This window comes from Peromyscus eremicus, chromosome 8a, assembly GCF_949786415.1.
Source record: "Peromyscus eremicus chromosome 8a, PerEre_H2_v1, whole genome shotgun sequence".
Lineage (NCBI taxonomy): Eukaryota > Metazoa > Chordata > Mammalia > Rodentia > Cricetidae > Peromyscus > Peromyscus eremicus.
The window spans coordinates 69,899,389-69,917,549 of NC_081423.1; the positions used below are offsets into that span (position 1 = coordinate 69,899,389).

The window sequence follows — 18,161 nt, forward strand, 5'->3', positions numbered from 1 at the left end:
AGGACAACTTTGTGAGTGGGTTCTCTCCTACAAGGACTTCCAGGGATCCAACATCCTTCAACTGCTCACTCACTCATCTCTCCTGCCCTCGTCTGCTAACTACACAGTGAAGTTCACAGCCTTGAGACATCCTTAAAGGTCACAGAGCACTGGATGGTGCCTAAGATGTCGAACAAGACCACGTGTTTTAGTCGTTATCGTAAAGGTGAGTGAGCCTTGAGTATCAAGCATGCTATTCTCCTTCACCTGTTTTGAGCTGTGCTAGATTTCCTATGTTCATCAAGTGTCTGTGAGCTTTGCCTTCCTGTTCCAGGCAGGGGCTATGAACGTGTCCATGGTTGACAATGGGCTGTGTAGACATCCTCTGGAGGAGGGATGAGGCTCTCTCTTCCCCTCACCATGGGTTCTTTTCACCCCTGCTTTCTACCCCTAATCATAAATCTCAGGTCTGGCTGATTTCTATGCTGAAGGTCTGGCAGAAGCCCCTCAACATCTGTCTGTCTTCTTTGTGGGATGACCCAGTGCTGGAGCACAGTACTGGGTACATGTTTTTGGTTGGAGGAGCTGCCAACAAAATTTCCCCTAAGTTAACTGACACTGACGGTTAGGGAATGCCCCTCAATATTACTAAGGCAGAGGTCACCGCCGAATCGCTGAGAAGTACGTTCCCTGCCCCTCAAGAATTTCACCCAATAAATAAGATGCTCCATTCAGAGACACTCACACTGAGTTAAAGAGGTATGCTCGTCCTTGACTTCCCTGGAACGACTGAAATACAAGAAAACAAATCAATCGTTAGACATCCGGGTCTCCTATGGCTGTTCGGGAGACAGACCCCAAATCCCGACAAGCCCGACCTTCCATGCAGAAGGCAAGGAGTCTAGCCGGCAGGAGGCATGTGGGGGGAGGGGAGGGCAGAACAAACGTTCAACAGAAATCAAGCCAGCCCACACGTGGGCTATTTTTACCAGCTCAGGTGAGATGAGGGACAGGGGTCCAGGTTCCAAGAAAGCAGCCAGGCTGGTGTGCTGGTGCAGCCTGGAGTACCAGCACTAACATGGGGTACACCGAGAAACACGATCTTTATTTAACAAAGACACAACTCCAGGTAACTAGATACCACTCCGTTCTTGACATTGCCTGACAGTGAATTCACTGAGAGGATTAATCCACACCAGGTTTCCTGGTTCAACCTGATGTCAGCCACCTGTGCTAGCCATGGCTTCACACAGTGGCTAGGCACGGGAAGCCAGTGGGAACACATTTGTCCTCTCCTTACTACTCAGATCCCAGCACCAGAACTTGCACTCATGTCTCACCTGGCTCTGGTCAATTCTACCTGCCACAGCAGTTCGGGCCCTGAGGGGGACTCTAGGGCTCCACTCCTGGTGTGTAAGTGGCTTGGTCTCTAGGTCTCAAGAGACGCTTACCCAGCAGTCCAGCAGAAGTCTCGTTTCAACCTCTAGCTAGGTCTGCCTTCTGATGAGTGGCAGAGTGACCGGGGATGGGACAGAAAGGAGCCAGAGCTTGCCATGCACTCTGGCGTCTACTTCCATCTGCACAGGCCTTGCCTGTGGTTCCCCTCTCCAGTTTCACTGAGCTGTCTGGCTGACATGAGCCTGTCATGTTCTGTATTGCTGCTTACATTTTTAATGTGGTATGACAACTGTATCCGAATTTAACTTCCTAGTCAGCTCTGGGAGGGGGAGGGAGTATAAAAACAGACAAGGAAACAAGGAACTCTGAAGAAATCTGGGGCATCTACTTGACAGATGACTAGAAGAGGACCCAACCGCACGGATCACTGTGCCGAACACGGCCATTTCGTCAGAAGTACAGGTCTTTGGAAGTTGGTGCCGTTGGCCACAGAGAAAGGCAGAGTTCCTGTGGAGAAGCTGCTACTGGAACAGCTGGATAGTTGGATGCCTTCCTGCCCAGGTGCAGCTCAAGGAGCAAGCAGATGTTCCCCAGCTGCTGCTCATCCCAGGGAGCATAAGACCTCCCAGGCACAACGAAGCTGCTCTGAGTATCATGGCCTCAACACTGAACACGGAGGTACCAGTGACACAGCCTAGACTTTCCACAAACTGCCCAGGGAACAAAAGCTGCCTACTCAGTCAGTGGCCTCTTCTCTTGCTACTTCGACACTGTGCCCTGGACTCCAGTCCACGCCCAACCACACTCCATAGTTAATGTCTCCAGCTTTGCCCACCCTGTTCTCTGACCTTCCCAGGAAGACTTACCACCAACACCTGTGATCTGGACGCTTAGCCCCTTCTTGGCATCTGGATTTAATTTTTTAAAATCAAACTCCTTCAACTATGCTCTGAGTCTTAGAAGACATGACTCACATCTTTACGTCTCTCTGAACCCCCAGAACACAGCATGTGAATCTGGCACATAATGATTGCTCATTTTATTTTTTTGCAGAGTCTCACTATGTAGGCCAGCCTGGCCTTGAACTCCCAGTAATCCTACTTCAGCCGCCAGAGCTGATGGGATCATGGGTATGAGCCATTACATCTAGTTCATCAGCATATATTAAATACTACTCCAGTGTACCGCCTCTGTATTTATTTCTTTAAATACTATTGGGGTGCACTAGTTCATGAGTTCTGATATCTGTATGCCCATGAAGCCATCACCACAATCAAGATTAAGGATAATCACCAGACCTGGTGGCACTAATTTATATATAGCATTTCAGAAAACCAGTTTTTGTTTTTAGGCAGGATCTCACTATATATATATATTTATCCCTGGCTGGCCGAGAACTCACTATGTATACCAGGCTGGCCCATCTCTACCTGGGACTAAAGTCATGAACCACCACATAATTCACATAAATTTTTATATGAAACTCATTGCTGTTTCTCCACCGTATCACGTGCCTTTCTTCACATATTCTAGAAATACAATACCCCCTTACCAAATAGCCAGTTATCAAATGCAGACTTACTCTATGATGTCAGAACATCGTTCAGCATCTATCTGTAAAAACAGTCTGATTATGGGCAGATGTGCATTTTCTTTAGGGAAAGTAGAATGCTAGGATTAAAGACACCTGCCACTATACCTCACTCACATCTGTTAGTTGAGGCCAACCTGGTCTACCTAAGAGTGATCCAGGCTAGCCAGTGAGACAAAAACAAAGAACAGAGATCCCTGACTATCCATCATCCCTCAGGATTTCCTTGGGTCTCCGAGTCTCCCTTCCCTCTCCTCTGTACCCCTTTCTCAATAATGGCTCCAGGGGTAATCAGTGCTGTCACTCATACACTACGCAGTATTTTTTGTTTGGCTTCTTTTACTCAGAATTATTTTAAAAATCTTAAGATGCATTTTATTTATGAGTATGTATCTAAGTTGACGCCCGGAGGTCAGGAGAGGGTGCTGATCTCCAGGAGCTAGAGTTATAGATGGTTGTGAGCCATCTGATGTGGGAACTGAACCCAGATCCTCGGTCAGAGCAGCAAATGCTCTCAGTCACGGAGCCACCCTCCAGCCTCTAGCATGGTTCACTTTAGGAATTGCCCAGGTTGTTTTACAACCAGCTGATTCCTTTTCTTTCCATTGTGCTGGAGTTCTGTATAAAAACCCAGGCTTGCCACAAACTCACTGCACAGCAGCTGTCTATCCTTCCTCCTGCCTCCAGCTCTCAGGGGCTGAGACTGCAGCAGGCCTGCACTCTCCCCATGCTTTTGTGTTTTGAGCATGCTCAGAGAAGCCAGGCATGGTGGTACATGCTTTAACCCGGCAGGTGGGTGTCTAGGGGGGTCTGAGGCCAGCCTGAGCTACAAAGCAAGACCCTGTCTCAAGCAACCAGACAAAAAGATCAGAGAGGGTAATAGGGCAAAACAACTAGTAGTCTTCATGTAAACGTATGAAACAGTCAAACAATAAAATCACCAATAAAATAACATTAAAAGCAACAGATTCCTTTTGTTGTTGTTGTTTTGGAGTCAGGGTTTCTTTGTGTAGCTTTGCACCTTTCCTGAAACTCACTCTGTAGCCCAGGCTGGCCTTGAACTCACAGAGATCTGCCTGCCTCTGCCTCCTGAGTGCTGGGATTAAAGGTATGCGCCACCACTGCCCAGCCCATATAAAATTTTTTTAAAAGCTCTACTTGTGTATTTTATGTATCCAAGTGTTTTGTCTGCATGTCTGCACACCAGAAGAGGACACTGGATCATGCACTGCCGTGTGGCTGCTGAGAATTGAACTCAGAACCTCTGGAAGAGCAGCCAGTGCTTTTAACCACTGAGCCATCTCTCCAGGCCGCACATGAAGTTCTTAAAGTTCACAACATTTACACTTTATAGCAGTACATTCATGCACACCATGAATATGTATAGTAAACTTATGCTTGAGCATTTCTAAAAGGGCACCGCACTAGGAATGCCCATCTGCTTCAGGGCACTGCCTGGGAGTAACTACTTTGAGCCTGACACAGATTAAAATTCCTAGAGAGCAGGGGCTGTGGGGTAGGATGCCTGGCAAAGAAAATAATCTCCTTAGGCTCAAAGGTGGCTCACAGGTATGCTAGGACAGATCCTCCAGACATGTGTGGTGAGAGTATGCTGGCGAAGTCCAGGCCCTACCAAGGGGTGCTGGACCCAAGCAGGGCTGTCCTGGTGGGAATATGACTTCAGGTACGCCCGTCTGTTTCCTCAGCCTGGCACTCACAGCTAGCTGCATTTTCTGAGGCAGAAGTCTGGACGCTCTTCTACCGTGGCTTCCACCACCCCGGGGACCCTGCCAACTCAACATTTATGATGAGAAAAACAGACAGTGAGAACAACAGGCTTCTTGCAAATAGACACAGACAAGAATAGCCCGGCTGGGTCACTGTATTCTGTGGGGCCCGGCCCAGGCCAGCCCAGCCCAGCACAACCTGGCACAGCCTGGTGTTCCCTTGGGTGAGGGTGGTTCTGAAGGTGGGGAAGCTGAAGGGGAGCTAAGGAAGCAATTAAAATGAGGCAGAGAGAGCCGAGAGCAGGAGATGCCAGACTGTCAAACACATTTGTTTGCTATCATTACTGCCAGGCAACAAGGCAGTTCTTTTCCGTGTTGTGTATCAACCAAGGCTGGTGTGCAGGCCTCCACCAAGGGCTTTGTTTGGTTTCATTCTGTCTTCAAGCCATACAAAACTTTTCTTCTGTCCTATAAAGTACAGTACCAGTCGCGGGCCCAGCCCTTCCAGCCGGCTCAAAGAAACAGAAAGGGCTTTGAGTTTCCTGTTTAGTAGCCAAAACCACTCACTTCTGGCCCTGCTGGAAGTCTGGAAGGCAGGCAACTCCTTTGTAAAGCAGGAGAACTGCTGCAGCTGGGTGTGGTGGTGCAGGCCTGTAACCCAAACACGTGGGAGGCAGAGGGAGGAGGAATGCAAGTTCGAGGCCAGCCCGGGTTACACAGCGAGACCCTGTCTCAAAGAGAGTAAACTGGGGCATTAGGAGGTGGCAGAATGTAGAGGTGTGGGGAGTGGGTGTAACCTCTGGGAACAGACTAAGCCCTTGCTTATCTGTGTAAGGGGTGAGGAGCTAGTCACCCCAGAAGACTGGGGTTCCAGTTCTGACTGTGAAACCCCCACTTCCTAGCGGCGTGATTTGAACCTTTCTTGGCTCTCCTTTTTCAACTGTAAATGGAAATCACGTCTATTTCAAAGGGGAGTTAAGAACAGTAAGCAGCCAGGTGGTGGCGTGCACCTTTAATTCCAGTACTTAAGAGACAGAGGCAGGTGGATCTCTTTGAGTTCGAGGCCAGCCTGGTCTACAGAGAGTTCCAGGGCAACCAGAGCTGTTACAGAGAAACCCTGTTTCTAAAACGAAACAAAATAAATAAACCCAGTGAGCCTCACAAGGTGAATGAAGTCCAGAGTAGACAAATTCTATTTCCACTCAAGGCTTTCTTTTCAGGAGCCCAGGGAAGAGATGGAAAAGCTGGCCTTTAACTCTTCAAGGCTCTTTCCTTTGGTGACTTTCATCTTTCTGTCTTAAAAAATAAAACAGTTTATGTGTCTGGGTGTTTTGTATGTGTGTGAACATATGCATCACATGTGTGCCTGGTGCCCAGAGAGGTCAGAAGAGGGCATCAGATGCCCGGGAACTGGAATTATGGATGGCTGTAGGTCACCATGTGGATGCTGGGAACCAAATCCAGGCCCACCCCAAGACACCAAGTGCTTTTAGCAGCCGATCCAGATCTTGGGCCTCTCTCTTACAACGAAGATTCTCCTCTTTGCAACTCAAGCATCATCATAAAAGGGAGAATGAGGCTAGTGAGTTCCAGACTAGCCTGGGCTAGAATATAAGATTCTGACTCAAAAATACTTTTGAGACATAACAAGGAAGATGGAAATGTGTCTCTAAATATAATATCAAGTGGATCTTGGTAGAGTTGCAAGGTTGTACAGTTGTTATTAATTATATCATTAATTCCAGAAGATTCTTACACCCCAGAAATAATCTCCCAGCACCCTTTCTCTTGCCTCAGCCCCGGCAGCAGGCCCCCTCTCCACCCTACAGAGCTGCATGAGGCACTGTACTTAAGAGGTGGTTAAAATTGACCTTTGGAATGCTTTTCAAAGTTTCATTGGGATGGTAGCCAAGTAGTTTAGGTATAGGTACAAAGGAGGATCAGTAAGACCTTTTCCCTTGGAATTTTGGCTGGCGTCACCCCTTAACCAGCAGGAAACAGATGTGGCATGTTATGAGAAAGGGTCAGGTCAGCCATTTTCCTATTATTCATTCTTATCCTCTTCTCTGTCTATCGTGAATGTTCATGGAGTTTTCTAGGGTCACAATAAACCGTAGGAGCCACTGCAAAGGGCTAGAACCCGAGCAAAACGGCACTAAATCCTCCAGGACTTCACCCTTGATGAAGCATATGGACAAGTGAGAAGACTGGTAATAACGGACAATGCTAGAAACTTCCAGAACTAGAACACACAAGTGCAGTTTATGGTAACTGAATTTTAGTTAAGAGGAAAAGATGACTACAGGGGACTCCCTCCATCTTCTCTACAATAAGAACTGAGGGAAATGGACTCACATGGACATGGGGGAGACGGGTAATTATGAAGGTATTTCCTGGCTGTGATTTCCACACCGGGACACAGGTCACCAGGAAGACTGGGATAAAACAAAGCCATTTGTGTATCTTCATGGTTTACCAAAAAACTTCACACAGGGATCTAGCAATCTCAGTTGTGACATAAAGCCTGTTGTGGCATACTATAATCCCAGCACCTGGAAGAACTTCCCACAGCTCTATGTGGTGAGTACCATGTGACCCACAGTTACACAGGAAGACCCCATGTCAAATAAACTCCAGGAAAGGGACTTCTACAGAATGGCTTCCCTGAGGTCCCACCTCCATGCCTTTGGCCCATGAGTCTCATCTACCCTCACATTCTTGAAGCACACAGAGAGAGGGGGAGAAGGGACTTGTTCTAAAGGGAGAAATATCTGCAGTGCATGGGAGAATTCATGATCACTGTATTTGCAGAAAGAGCCTTGGATGTCTGGATCCACTGCTGAAAGGCAGTCTGGGATCTACACCTCCCGATGAGACCTTTCATACTCCTGCTCCTGATGACCCAGCTGCCCTGCAGTTTCAAGGTTGGGCCTAAGGACAGGTGGTACCCCAGCTCACCCACTCATGTCTGCTTGATGCTGGTAAAGAGGATGCAGGCGACTTTGGTGCTTGGGAAGCCCTGGAACAGCTCTCTCTAGCTGCATGTCCCTGGACAAGTCATTTCTGAGCCTCTGGCATCCATATGCAGAAGGATTTCATAAACAGTACCTACTCCACAATATACTAGGCAAGAGGGATGTTGTGATAGTAAGGGCATGTGTGCATATAGGCATGCAGCCTGCCTCATAAAAAGGCCTTAATAAGTCTGTTCCCTTTACACAACTAGAACTTTTACGGAGATCACAACTGGTCTACAGTGTTTGTGCCAACAGGCCTCACAGGCTCCCTTCCAAATCACCCTTGAGTTACAGACCCCACAGGTTCATCCCTCAGCTGTCCCAGGGCCTCAGATGGAGTTGGCGACTGTGGCTGGTCTCTGCTGAACTAAAGCAGGGTAAGCTTCTGGGTGTTGTGGCAGTGGGTTTGAGTGGTAGATGTCAATGTAAACAGCCAGCCAGTGAGAAAGGTGTTGCCAGCTTGCAGTATCCTCCCTCCCTTCCTTCTCCCTTGGAGAAGTAAGGCCTGGCAAATGCCCACTCTTCAGAGAACAGAGGATGCTAAGCTCACACACCCTGTCCCCCAGGACAAAGGCTGGCCAGTCTCCCTCACAAGGCCTGCGAAGGAAGATGGGTGTTTTCTGAACTGGCCCCTGGGGCCGGTGGAATGATGTCATAGCGGGCAGCCACTGGCATCAAATGCAAATCAAATTTGAATTTTGTGCAATTCAAAACGAAAAACGTCTAACAGAGTATTCATATTGGAGCCTAAATTCCTCTCAAATCCATCCGGCCTTTGAAAACAATTCAGAGTTGCTATTATTTAAGGAAAGATAATGCTATTATTATGATCAAAGTATAAATAATCAATATATTTTAAATATACTAATCAAAATGCAAAAATCAAAATATCTGCTGACTTATATTTCAATCAGCACTCCTACTCCCAAAGTCAATGAGGCATTTGCAAATGAAATGTCCTTATAATACTAAGGATGACAGTGAGTCAGTGGTTAAACCCACAGACTAACGCTGTAAGCTCACAGCGTTAAATCACAGGCTAAATCAAGCCACACACTATACAGAAGGAACTGCTTTCTAAATATTTCTAACAATCAAGTCAATAATACATGATATTGAAGTGGTTCATGACAAGGACTGAAGGAGCAGCCAGATGGCTCACCAGGTTAAGGGACTTGCTAAGTCTGATGACCTTGAGTTCATTCCCTAGGACCAACACGTGGTGGAGAGAACCACACATAGTAAGTTAAAATGTAGTAAAATCCTGAAGAAAAAAAAAAAAAAGGTTAGAAATAACAGTTATGGATCACACTGACATGGCACTTACCATGTGCCAGGCATGATTCAAACTGTGATCCAAACACAGTCCTCTAAGCAATACAATGAGGAAAGGTTAAATCACCCCCACTTTACAGATGTAGAAAACACAGAGTGCTTAAGAAATATGTCTAGGGTCAAACACCACCACCAGGGACTCAGGCCATCGGCTCTAAAAATCTGGGGGAGCACAAGGAGTGGGTGACAAGGGTATGGTACACATAGCCTCCTACCAAGAAGGGAATTAGTCTCAAATGTATACTGGGTACCAGGGTGGTTGGTGCACATGATGAATTTCACCTCCAAAGAAGAACAAGGAACGCCCAGAGCCACTTTAGGAACCTCCCAGCCTCACTCACTCCTTAAGTCAAGGTCATTATGGAAGGCTTCTGAGTTTGTGTCCCAAGATCTCCCTAGCAGGTGTTCACTGGGGAAAGCTGTCTCTTCTTTAACGAGAGAAGGGTGGGTCAATCTGTCAGAACCGATGAAATCTCATAGGCTATTCAAATGCCTCTGCTCTGATGCCATATTTACTTAATGGTCTAAATTTAATTCTCTCGCTCAAGTGGGTTTACCTTCCAGGAAGATAACACACAGTTCAAGCTTTCAGGATTAAGCACTGAAAATTAATGAATTCGAATTCTGGCTTACCAGTCAGCTCCCTATGAGTTGCTTACGGCAAACCGCTTCTGGGTTTGATCACTCTCGAGTAAATGAAAAAAAGAAAACAAAAAAAACTTGATTTATGGACCTACCATGTGTAAGGCTGACTGAGGACCACCCAGGGAATGTTCTCCGCCCTAGACTAAAAACAGCTTTTCCAGCTCACTACTGAAAGATTATTTCACAACACTTGAAATAAATAATTCAAAGCTAAGAAGTTAGTTTTTAGCTTCTTAGCTCCGTAAAAATCCTTTCTCTGGCAAAGAAGGATTAGAAGGCTGCTTGGGACTTGTACAGCAAATGCTCCAGTAACCACAGTCCCTTGAAAGCCCCCATAGTGGGCTGTGCTTTGAGGGTACTGGAAGTCCTCCAAACACACAGAACTTCTTCGTGTTTATTTCCTAGACCCACATGGCTCTTGCCCTCATTGCAACCAAATCTCCCAAACAATATGGTTTAGAGCAAACTCTCCACCTTCTGAGTAAGCCCCTTCTACAGCCAACTGGTCCTACACCGCCAAATTCCTTCAATGAGCTAGGGGAGCCCTTTCACCTCGGAGCTGCCTAGATTTATTTTCTGGCCTTACATCCTTTGGGTTGTCTATCTGAAGTTCTTCGTGCATACATCAAGCACCTATGGACTAAACATTCAGCAGTTTGGTGTAATAAAAGAAGTATAGCTAGGCCGGCTGGCACATACCTTTAATCCCAGCACCTGGAAGACAGACACAGCTAGATCTGAGTTCTAGGCTACTGTGGTCTACATGGTTACTTCCAGGCCATCCATGGCTAGTGTGAGTGTGTGTGTGTGTGTGTGTGTGTGTGTGTGTGTGTGTGTAAATAGCAGTCCCCTAAGAGTGGAATGCCTGGTGAGCTAACAGGCATCTAGGTTTGTGTAAGAGCCCTGTGATGTCTGTACAAGGCTGAAACCTAGGGACAAATTTCTCGGAAATACTCTGCTGACCCATGACCGTGCTTGGGTAAGCGAGACTTAATTCCTGGTTTGAGCACGTGGCCCTGGCTTCACGTCTCTGGTCCCAAGTTCCTCCTCTGTGCAATGGAACGACAGCATCACTTTCCTTCAATCCCCTTTCCATTTTCTCTGCCCAGCTTGGCTCTACATCTCCCTGCCTGTGCTCTATGCTTCTGTACCTCATTTTCAGCCCTAAACGCTAAATACCTCCTCCCCCCGGAAATGCTAATCCACGTACAAGGACTTACAACAATTAACTGTGCTTCAGGTTGGTTGTATGAACTAAAGGAGGCTGATGAATGTGTTCTTTCCTGCCCTGGCAGCTGTCCAGCTTCTACCATGTTAGCATATTCCCATCTCCAGCCTCTCCGTTCCCATGCCTTCGAGGACACAGCAGAGTTGTATGATGCACTTATGAAGTCAGATACATTATTTAAAAAGTCATGATCAGCATTGGAGAGGGGAAGCAGAAGCAGAAGCAATACCACAAATTGAGACTAACTTGGCAATGCAGTGAACTCCAGACCAGCGTGAACTCCAGGGGGGTAGGGGGGGAGCCTGAGCTCAAAAAGGAGCCAGATGTAGCGGGGCACTGAGGGAGCAGAGACGGGCCGATCTCTGTGAGCTCAGATGTTGTCTACACAGTGAGCAAGGGCAGCCAGAGCTACATAGAGAGACCCTGTTTCAGGAGCAGGGGAAGGACATGGCGGGGGTGTAAAAGTCCCAGTGTGTACCGCAGAAATCGGGTAGAACGCAGAAGGCGCTGCTGAAAGGCCAAAGCTACACACAATGATGACTCCTGGTATTTCTGGCTCCCCAGAAATAGAACATAACCGGATCGGAATAACCAGCCTGTTGGCTCCTACAGCCAGGAAAAACTCCACAGCCTGCCTCTCCCGAGGATGGTGTGCCTAATGCTCATCTGTGAACTGAGGGAGCTGAGCAAGGTCTCTTAAAGAGCAATCCCCCTGGGTCTATATTCTCTAGAGAACAATCAGCAACCTGCCACACTGAACAGTTCTGACTCAGAGTTAGACCTCTTTGCTCATGTTGGTAAACCTCCTCTTTATGTGTCTTTGTTGCCCACTGGCTGGCCTCTCTGATGATCCCCTGGCTTAGGGCTCAAATTCAGGTGAAGAAATTGAAACTCCTGCCATATAATCTGGTGTTCATCTTTCTTCTTGGGCCAACATGAAAGTATTGGGCGCGCCAGGTGGTGGTGGTGCACGCTTTTAATCCCAGTACTCGGGAGGCAGAGGCAGGTGGATCTCTGTGAGTTCAAGGCCAGCCTGGTCAACAGAGTGAGTTCCAGGACAGGCTCCAAAGTTACACAGAAAAGATCTGTCTCAGGGGAAAAAAAAAAAAGAAGAGGAAGGAAAGACAGACAGACAGAAAGAAGGAAAGAAAGAAAGAAAGAAAGAAAGAAAGAAAGAAAGAAAGAAAGAAAGAAAGAAAGAAAAAGTATAGGGCTCACTGTGAATGATCAGGCACTGAAAAATCATTTCCTAGTCAAAAGAAAAGGTGCCAATCTAAAGTAGTCTATGAAAGTAAAGAACTAAGGATGTCTAAATGGCCAGAGATATAACCCAGAGACTACTTAGGTAGTGTTATCTGCGCGTCACGGATGAGGAAAGGCAGTAGTGGATGGGGTCTGGGCCACTCTTAGACCCCAAAGAGAAGCCCTGACCCCTTTCAGCCATCCACATTTTGTCTACTGTGTATACTTCCAAACACTGGGCATTCTTATGGCTCCCTTACCCCTCAACATCACTGACGAGGGTGGAGGTATGCCATAGCTAACAGAAGGGCGGTACCCCTGAAAGCAGAACCTGTTAGTTTTTCAACAAGGACCAGCCAGTTGGACCAAGGAGTGGGTGATTCATACACTACAGCGCTTGCTTTCACAATGCTCCCTGAGTGGGGCCAGGACAGCAAGCCCTGGTGTTCTGCAGTCAGTCAGTCTCTGATGAGGTCTAGCAAGGGACTCAATTAGCATCATGGAAACAGAGCAGATTTCAGAAGAAAGGTCAGCCACAAGGCCTAGCATTTGCTGTCAGCATCTGCCAGGCAGGAAGTACTTACTACTCAGATCTATTTTTAATCATCTTCCCTGGGATAGGGCTCCTGGGAGGACGCAGAAGCTGGGGTTATTCCGAGACAAACATCTAATTGCCACCTTTCTATACCCATGTGAAAACACTGGATACTCAAGACCAGTGTAGACATGGAGGCCCGGCTGTTGGCTTCTGTCATTCTGGACCAGACCCACAAGTCATCTTTGATAGCCATGGGAAAGTAGCTTGAGACTGACTAGGTCATTACGAATTAGGTAACTTGGTGATCTCTACAGCCGGCTTCCAGGTACTGGGTAGCGGGAGGAAATCTTGGCCTGGGAGTATGTGGGTATTCTCCAAAGCAGGCCTGGAGGGGGTGTGCGGACTTCCTCCCTGCTGCCATCTTTCTTCACTCCCATTTGTCTCATGGGGTGAAATGAAACCAGTGCAGCTGGGTAGAAACCTCATTCCTTACTCAGTCTATGGAAAGGGGAGATGCTTCATCTCGGTCCCCAAGGACCCAGGCCTCCAAAAGCAGGAACACTCTGTCCACTGGCTTCTTCTCCCCCTTGTTTCAGCCACACTTGGGTCTCAGTTCAGCCCAGCCCAGGGGACAGGACAGGGGATCTGGCATGACCAGGGTACATTATGCAGAAAGAGCCTGGTTCAGGGAGCCCTTGTGTTCGAGGCTCACACCTCAAACAGAGTTCCCTTGTCTCTTGACTCCAACTTCAGCCTCCCGTTTCCACCCAAAGGTAAAGCCTCAGCACATGCACAACTGAGTGGCAGCCAAGCCGGACTCCATCTGCCAGCAAAGGCCTGGAGCTAGGCAGCGAGTCACGGCCACCCTACCCAACACAGCACTGGGGACTTCAGGGCACTGTGCCCACTGACGAAGGGGCCTATGGGGGGGGGGGGGGTACTACCTCTCCACGCTTCACCCCTCCCCAAAGGAGCTTATCTATCAGTGAGAGGCAAGTAGAAAGGGAAGCTGGAAGAGCACTCGGCTGCAGGATCTCAGCCTAAGGATGTGAAACAGGAGACTGGGTATCGGGGCAACTCGACACCAGCTCCAGCAGGGCCAGAGTGCCAGGGAGGAAGGGAATGAACAGGCAGGGCCGCGCTTCACAGAAGCACAGATGATGCCCTTGGCTGGGTGCTGGAATCCCAACCCCCCAGTGGTGCGGGAACTCTGCTCCAGTGAGCTGGGGCATACATGTCTGGGGGGTGGGGGGAGCACTCCAAAGGTCACACTCCTCTGACCTAGTTGGACCACAGTTAATTAAGGCTCCCAAGCCCTGCTGACTCCCGGTTTCCTCTTCTCATCTAGTTTCAGGAAAGAAGAGAGTTAATCACCAAACAACTTAAGAAAGGTTACTCTCTACCCCTGCTGAGGACCACGTGCTCCCTCTCCGTCCTCTCCTGTGCCGTGGAAATGAGCCAGAAAACACTATTTAAAAAAAAAAAAAAAATAGGGGCTGGTGAGAAAGGCGCTCACCATGAAGTCTGACATCCTGACTTCCAAAACCCACACGGTAGATAGGAGAGAACTGACACCTTCGAGCTGTCCACACATGAGATGCAGCGGATACACTCAAATATATGCTTCAGCCCTCACACACGCAGAAAAATAAAGGTTATAAGAGAAATAAACAGAGCCAGGCCTGCTGGTCCACACCTGGAGGTAGAGACAGAATGATCTTGAGTTCAAGGCCTGTCTAGGCTGTATGGTAAGTCCTCCTCTTTAAAAAGCCAAATATGGGCTAAGGAGCTGGTTCTGTGGTAAAGTGATTGCTGTGCAAGCAGGAAGGGGCAGCATCCACAGAACAGCCAGGTATGGCAGCACGCACCCCTGCCCCAGCGGTGACGAGGAGTCAAAGAATGATGGGGGGGGGGGGGGGGGAAGGGAGGATATGGCTGGGAGACAGGCAGATTCAGGGGACTCACAGCTGGCCAGCCTAGCCAAATTACCGAGCTCCAGGCCTCTGGCCTTTCTACATATTCTCACACAGGCAAATTCACTGCATGCACACACACAAACGTGATATAATTTAATAGAAAAAGCTTCCAGCCCAGGGGTGGGGTGGAGTAGGGTGGGGTGGGGTGCGGTGCGCGGCGCACGCCTTTAATCCTAGCACTTAGGAGGCAGAGGCAGGTTGATCTCTGTGAGTTCGAGGACAGCCTGGTCTACAGAGAGAGATCCAGGAGAGGCACGAAGCTACACAGAGAAACCCTGTCTTGAAAATCTTTATGTTTAAAAAAAAAAAAAGGCTTCCAACTTTGGGGCTACAATTGCCAGCTTTTCATCATTCAGGCGCCCTCACTCAAGAAGTTAGGGACATCATGCTAGACAACAGTGCCCAGGCCTGTGAGCCTCTGGGTCACTACAAGGCTGCCACTCAGTCCTTGGCTTCCTGTAGTTTGCAAAGGATTTTCCTGACTGCTGCTTAGCTGGAGGCATCATCAGAGAGGGGTGGGGCCTGATTATTATTAATTATACGCAGCCACGGCACATTATCAATGCTTTACCAACTGCTATACACTATCAACAACACTAGTCACTCGCTGCTCTAGGCTCCAAGTTTACAGAAGCTGAAGGGAAGCTGACCTTCAGGCCATGCTGTCATATTCTCCGGTTCTCATCAAATCCCATTGCTCCCTCCCTTCAGGCCCTTTAGTGGTTCCCTACAGCACACGGAGTTGAGTCTAAACTCCGCAGCACGGCCTTGTGCACCCTGAGACCCCCACCTGTTGACCTCTTGCTCCCCTGAAACACGCTCTGCCCTTCTGGCTTCCCTGTGGTTCTCCGGGCTTGATTTCCTCTGAGACACTATCTCAGCTCAGAACGGCATCTCGTCATATGCGTGCAGCTATAACGTACAAAGAACAGTAAACAGAACAATCAGGTACTCCAAAAAGCCTGTGTTTCAACCCACTCTGTAACAGCTTAGTTGCTTGTCTTTTGCACTAGAACCTAAGCTGTTCCCAGGCATTAATTATATCCTGGCCACCTCTATAGCCCAGAGCTTCACACAGCAGTGTTCACTGTGCGTTCAACCATCACGGAGGTTAAGACGTTTGTCCGATACAACACTGAAATTTAGTCTAGGCCTCAAGCAGAAGTGACTTGACCCTTCCATTCAGGAGTTTGAAAACGGTACCACTGACTCTTGACCCAATAGGACTACATGATGTTGTTTTCCAGTTAGAATGAGGAGACTAGGTACACTCTCCGGCTTAGTTACCAACTTAACCTATGGCGGGAACTTGTGGGTGCTGAATGGCTAAAAATGAAGTAGAGCCAGTGGAGTGGGAATTTCCATAGTTGCCTCAATTTCTGCACAAGCCATGCAGCGTCAACCGGAGATGCAAGTCCCTTGGGGCCACTTGCCCCAACATTCACTTCACCATAGTCATTTCAAACATCTACCCCAGGCATTAGCAAGGCCTGGAAGCCCAGGGCCACCCCTGCTGTTTGTAAAGAAAGTTTCAGTGGACCTCTGCCTCTTTGTTGATGTTTTCTCCAGTACCACCGAGGTTGGCCATTAAGACTAGGGGCTCAGCAAAGCCTAATGTTTACTATCTGGTCTCTCTATAAAGTCTTGCAGACCCTTGGCTTTAACCCAAAGAAGAAAGGATCAAGACTCCAGAGAAAGCCCCCCCCCCCAACTCCTGGGGACAGGCTCCTCACTCTCACCCCCAACTCCCCTTCACAGGCTGTGTTGTTTTTTTTTTTGTTTTGTTTTTTTTTGTTTTTGAATGAAGTCATTTCTTTTTTTAGCACTGGTTGCAAGTCTGGGATCCACACAAGCCTGTTGGAGACACACGGGAGCCTGAAATGCCTAGCACATGACCTGGCACCTAATGGCGCTCAATAAATGTTTATTGAAAAAAACCGAGGCATGGAAGGCAGCCAGTCTAGCCCTGAGCCAAAGTCCACCCCCCTGTCAGTTTCAAGGTGACCAATCACACAGGTGGCTGGCAGCAGCCTGGTGACCTAGATGTGCCAGGGCTTATCTTATCGGCTTTCCTTCTTCCTCGTGTACTTCCCCAGCACCCCTCCTCTGAGTGCCCAGGGCAGGTCGGCCTGTTGTTTTCACGGAGAAGCAGACAGGCAGGGAGGAGCTTTCCTCGCCCACAGATACAGTCTGAGGTGCTTCTTTCTCCTGCTAAGGGGAGGATGGAGAAATAGGATTTCATTTGCTTCCTCCCCTTAGGGTTCCTGGGTGAATCTGTCTGGAATAAATAAACCTCCTCAGTGCCCTACCTGTCATTTGGAGCTTTCAGTATGGAGAGGGAAGAGGCGACCATGAGGAGTAAACGTGGGCAAGTTTGAGAAGGTCCAGAGTTATACACAAAGCAGCCACTAGCCAACAGGGAGAGGCCTGGCCCTGAGCACGGACAGTCTACCCTAACTGAAGCAACAGCAGGCAGGCACTTTCGCTAGACTGAGCTAGCACAGATTGAGGCTGGCAGTACAGGACAGTCGGGAGGGAGCTGAACGCACTGGGACATGTCGTGTAAAGACAATCCGAACTGAAAACAGTATGGAAACATTGGCTTCTCGGTACCCCAGATCAAGTCTGGGATCAAGCCCAGGGTGAAGACTCCCACTCTGGCTGCCAAAGGGTCCTGTGGACCACTCAGTGAGGCTAAGGCTTTTCTCTCTGTCTGCTGCGCATGCCCAGAGTCTAACAGCTAAGGGACAGAGCTCACAGCAAGCAGCAGGTCTCCTGCTGCTCCTGTCTCACATACATCTCTCTCCATCCATCTGTTGAGAAACTGATGCTAAAAAAAAGAGAAAGAAAAAGGAAAATGAAAAGTGCTCTTAATGGGGCCAACTGTAAAAGGAAGGAAAAGGGGATCCTAACTTCTCAAAGTTAGGCAATTTTCCTTCTGATGGTTATAGGTTACCCTCCCACCCCCCACCCCCCCAAAAAAAGATCCAAAGGGAGAGGAGCCATAGGGAAAGTCAGACCAACACCATCTGCTACATGGCCCCTGACACTCCTGTGGTCTAGAGAGGGTGTTTGTGGACGAGTGGATGCTGCTGTTTTTAGCAGCAGCTGGTGGAGCTATCTCCACCCCCCTCCCCCTCCTCCTCTGACTCAGTGCCCAGACACCAGCCATAGGCCAGGGAGGGCAGAGAAAGGGTTTGGCAGCCCTGACCTCAAAGATAATACTTAGGATCACCAGGTCAGACCCTCCCTCCGGAGTTTTGCTGAACTTTGAGAACAAAGATAGCAGTTTTTGTTTTGCTTTGTTTTTTTAAGATAAAAAAAGCGCCTCTTTTCCAAAGAACCCCCACCCTGCAGTCTCACAGAATGAGGCAAACTGACAAGCAATTCACAGCTCGGGAGGAACAGCAGCCTGGAAACCCTCTTCCAGATGCTGGAGCAGCGGTTGTCACAGCGGATTGGAGTCTCTGCAACTGGTTGAAAAG

The 18,161-nt window shown here is 48.4% G+C and overlaps 1 protein-coding gene across 2 annotated transcripts in view; it reads right to left on the bottom strand.

Moving 5' to 3' along the window:
* Ypel2 (yippee like 2) overlaps positions 1-18,161 on the bottom strand; it is a 54,428-nt gene that overhangs the window by 2,983 nt on the left and 33,284 nt on the right. For both annotated transcript variants that reach the window (XM_059271435.1, XM_059271436.1), the window contains exon 3: positions 725-768. In XM_059271435.1, the coding sequence (XP_059127418.1) occupies positions 725-768 (44 nt within the window). The remainder of the gene's footprint in view (positions 1-724; positions 769-18,161) is intronic.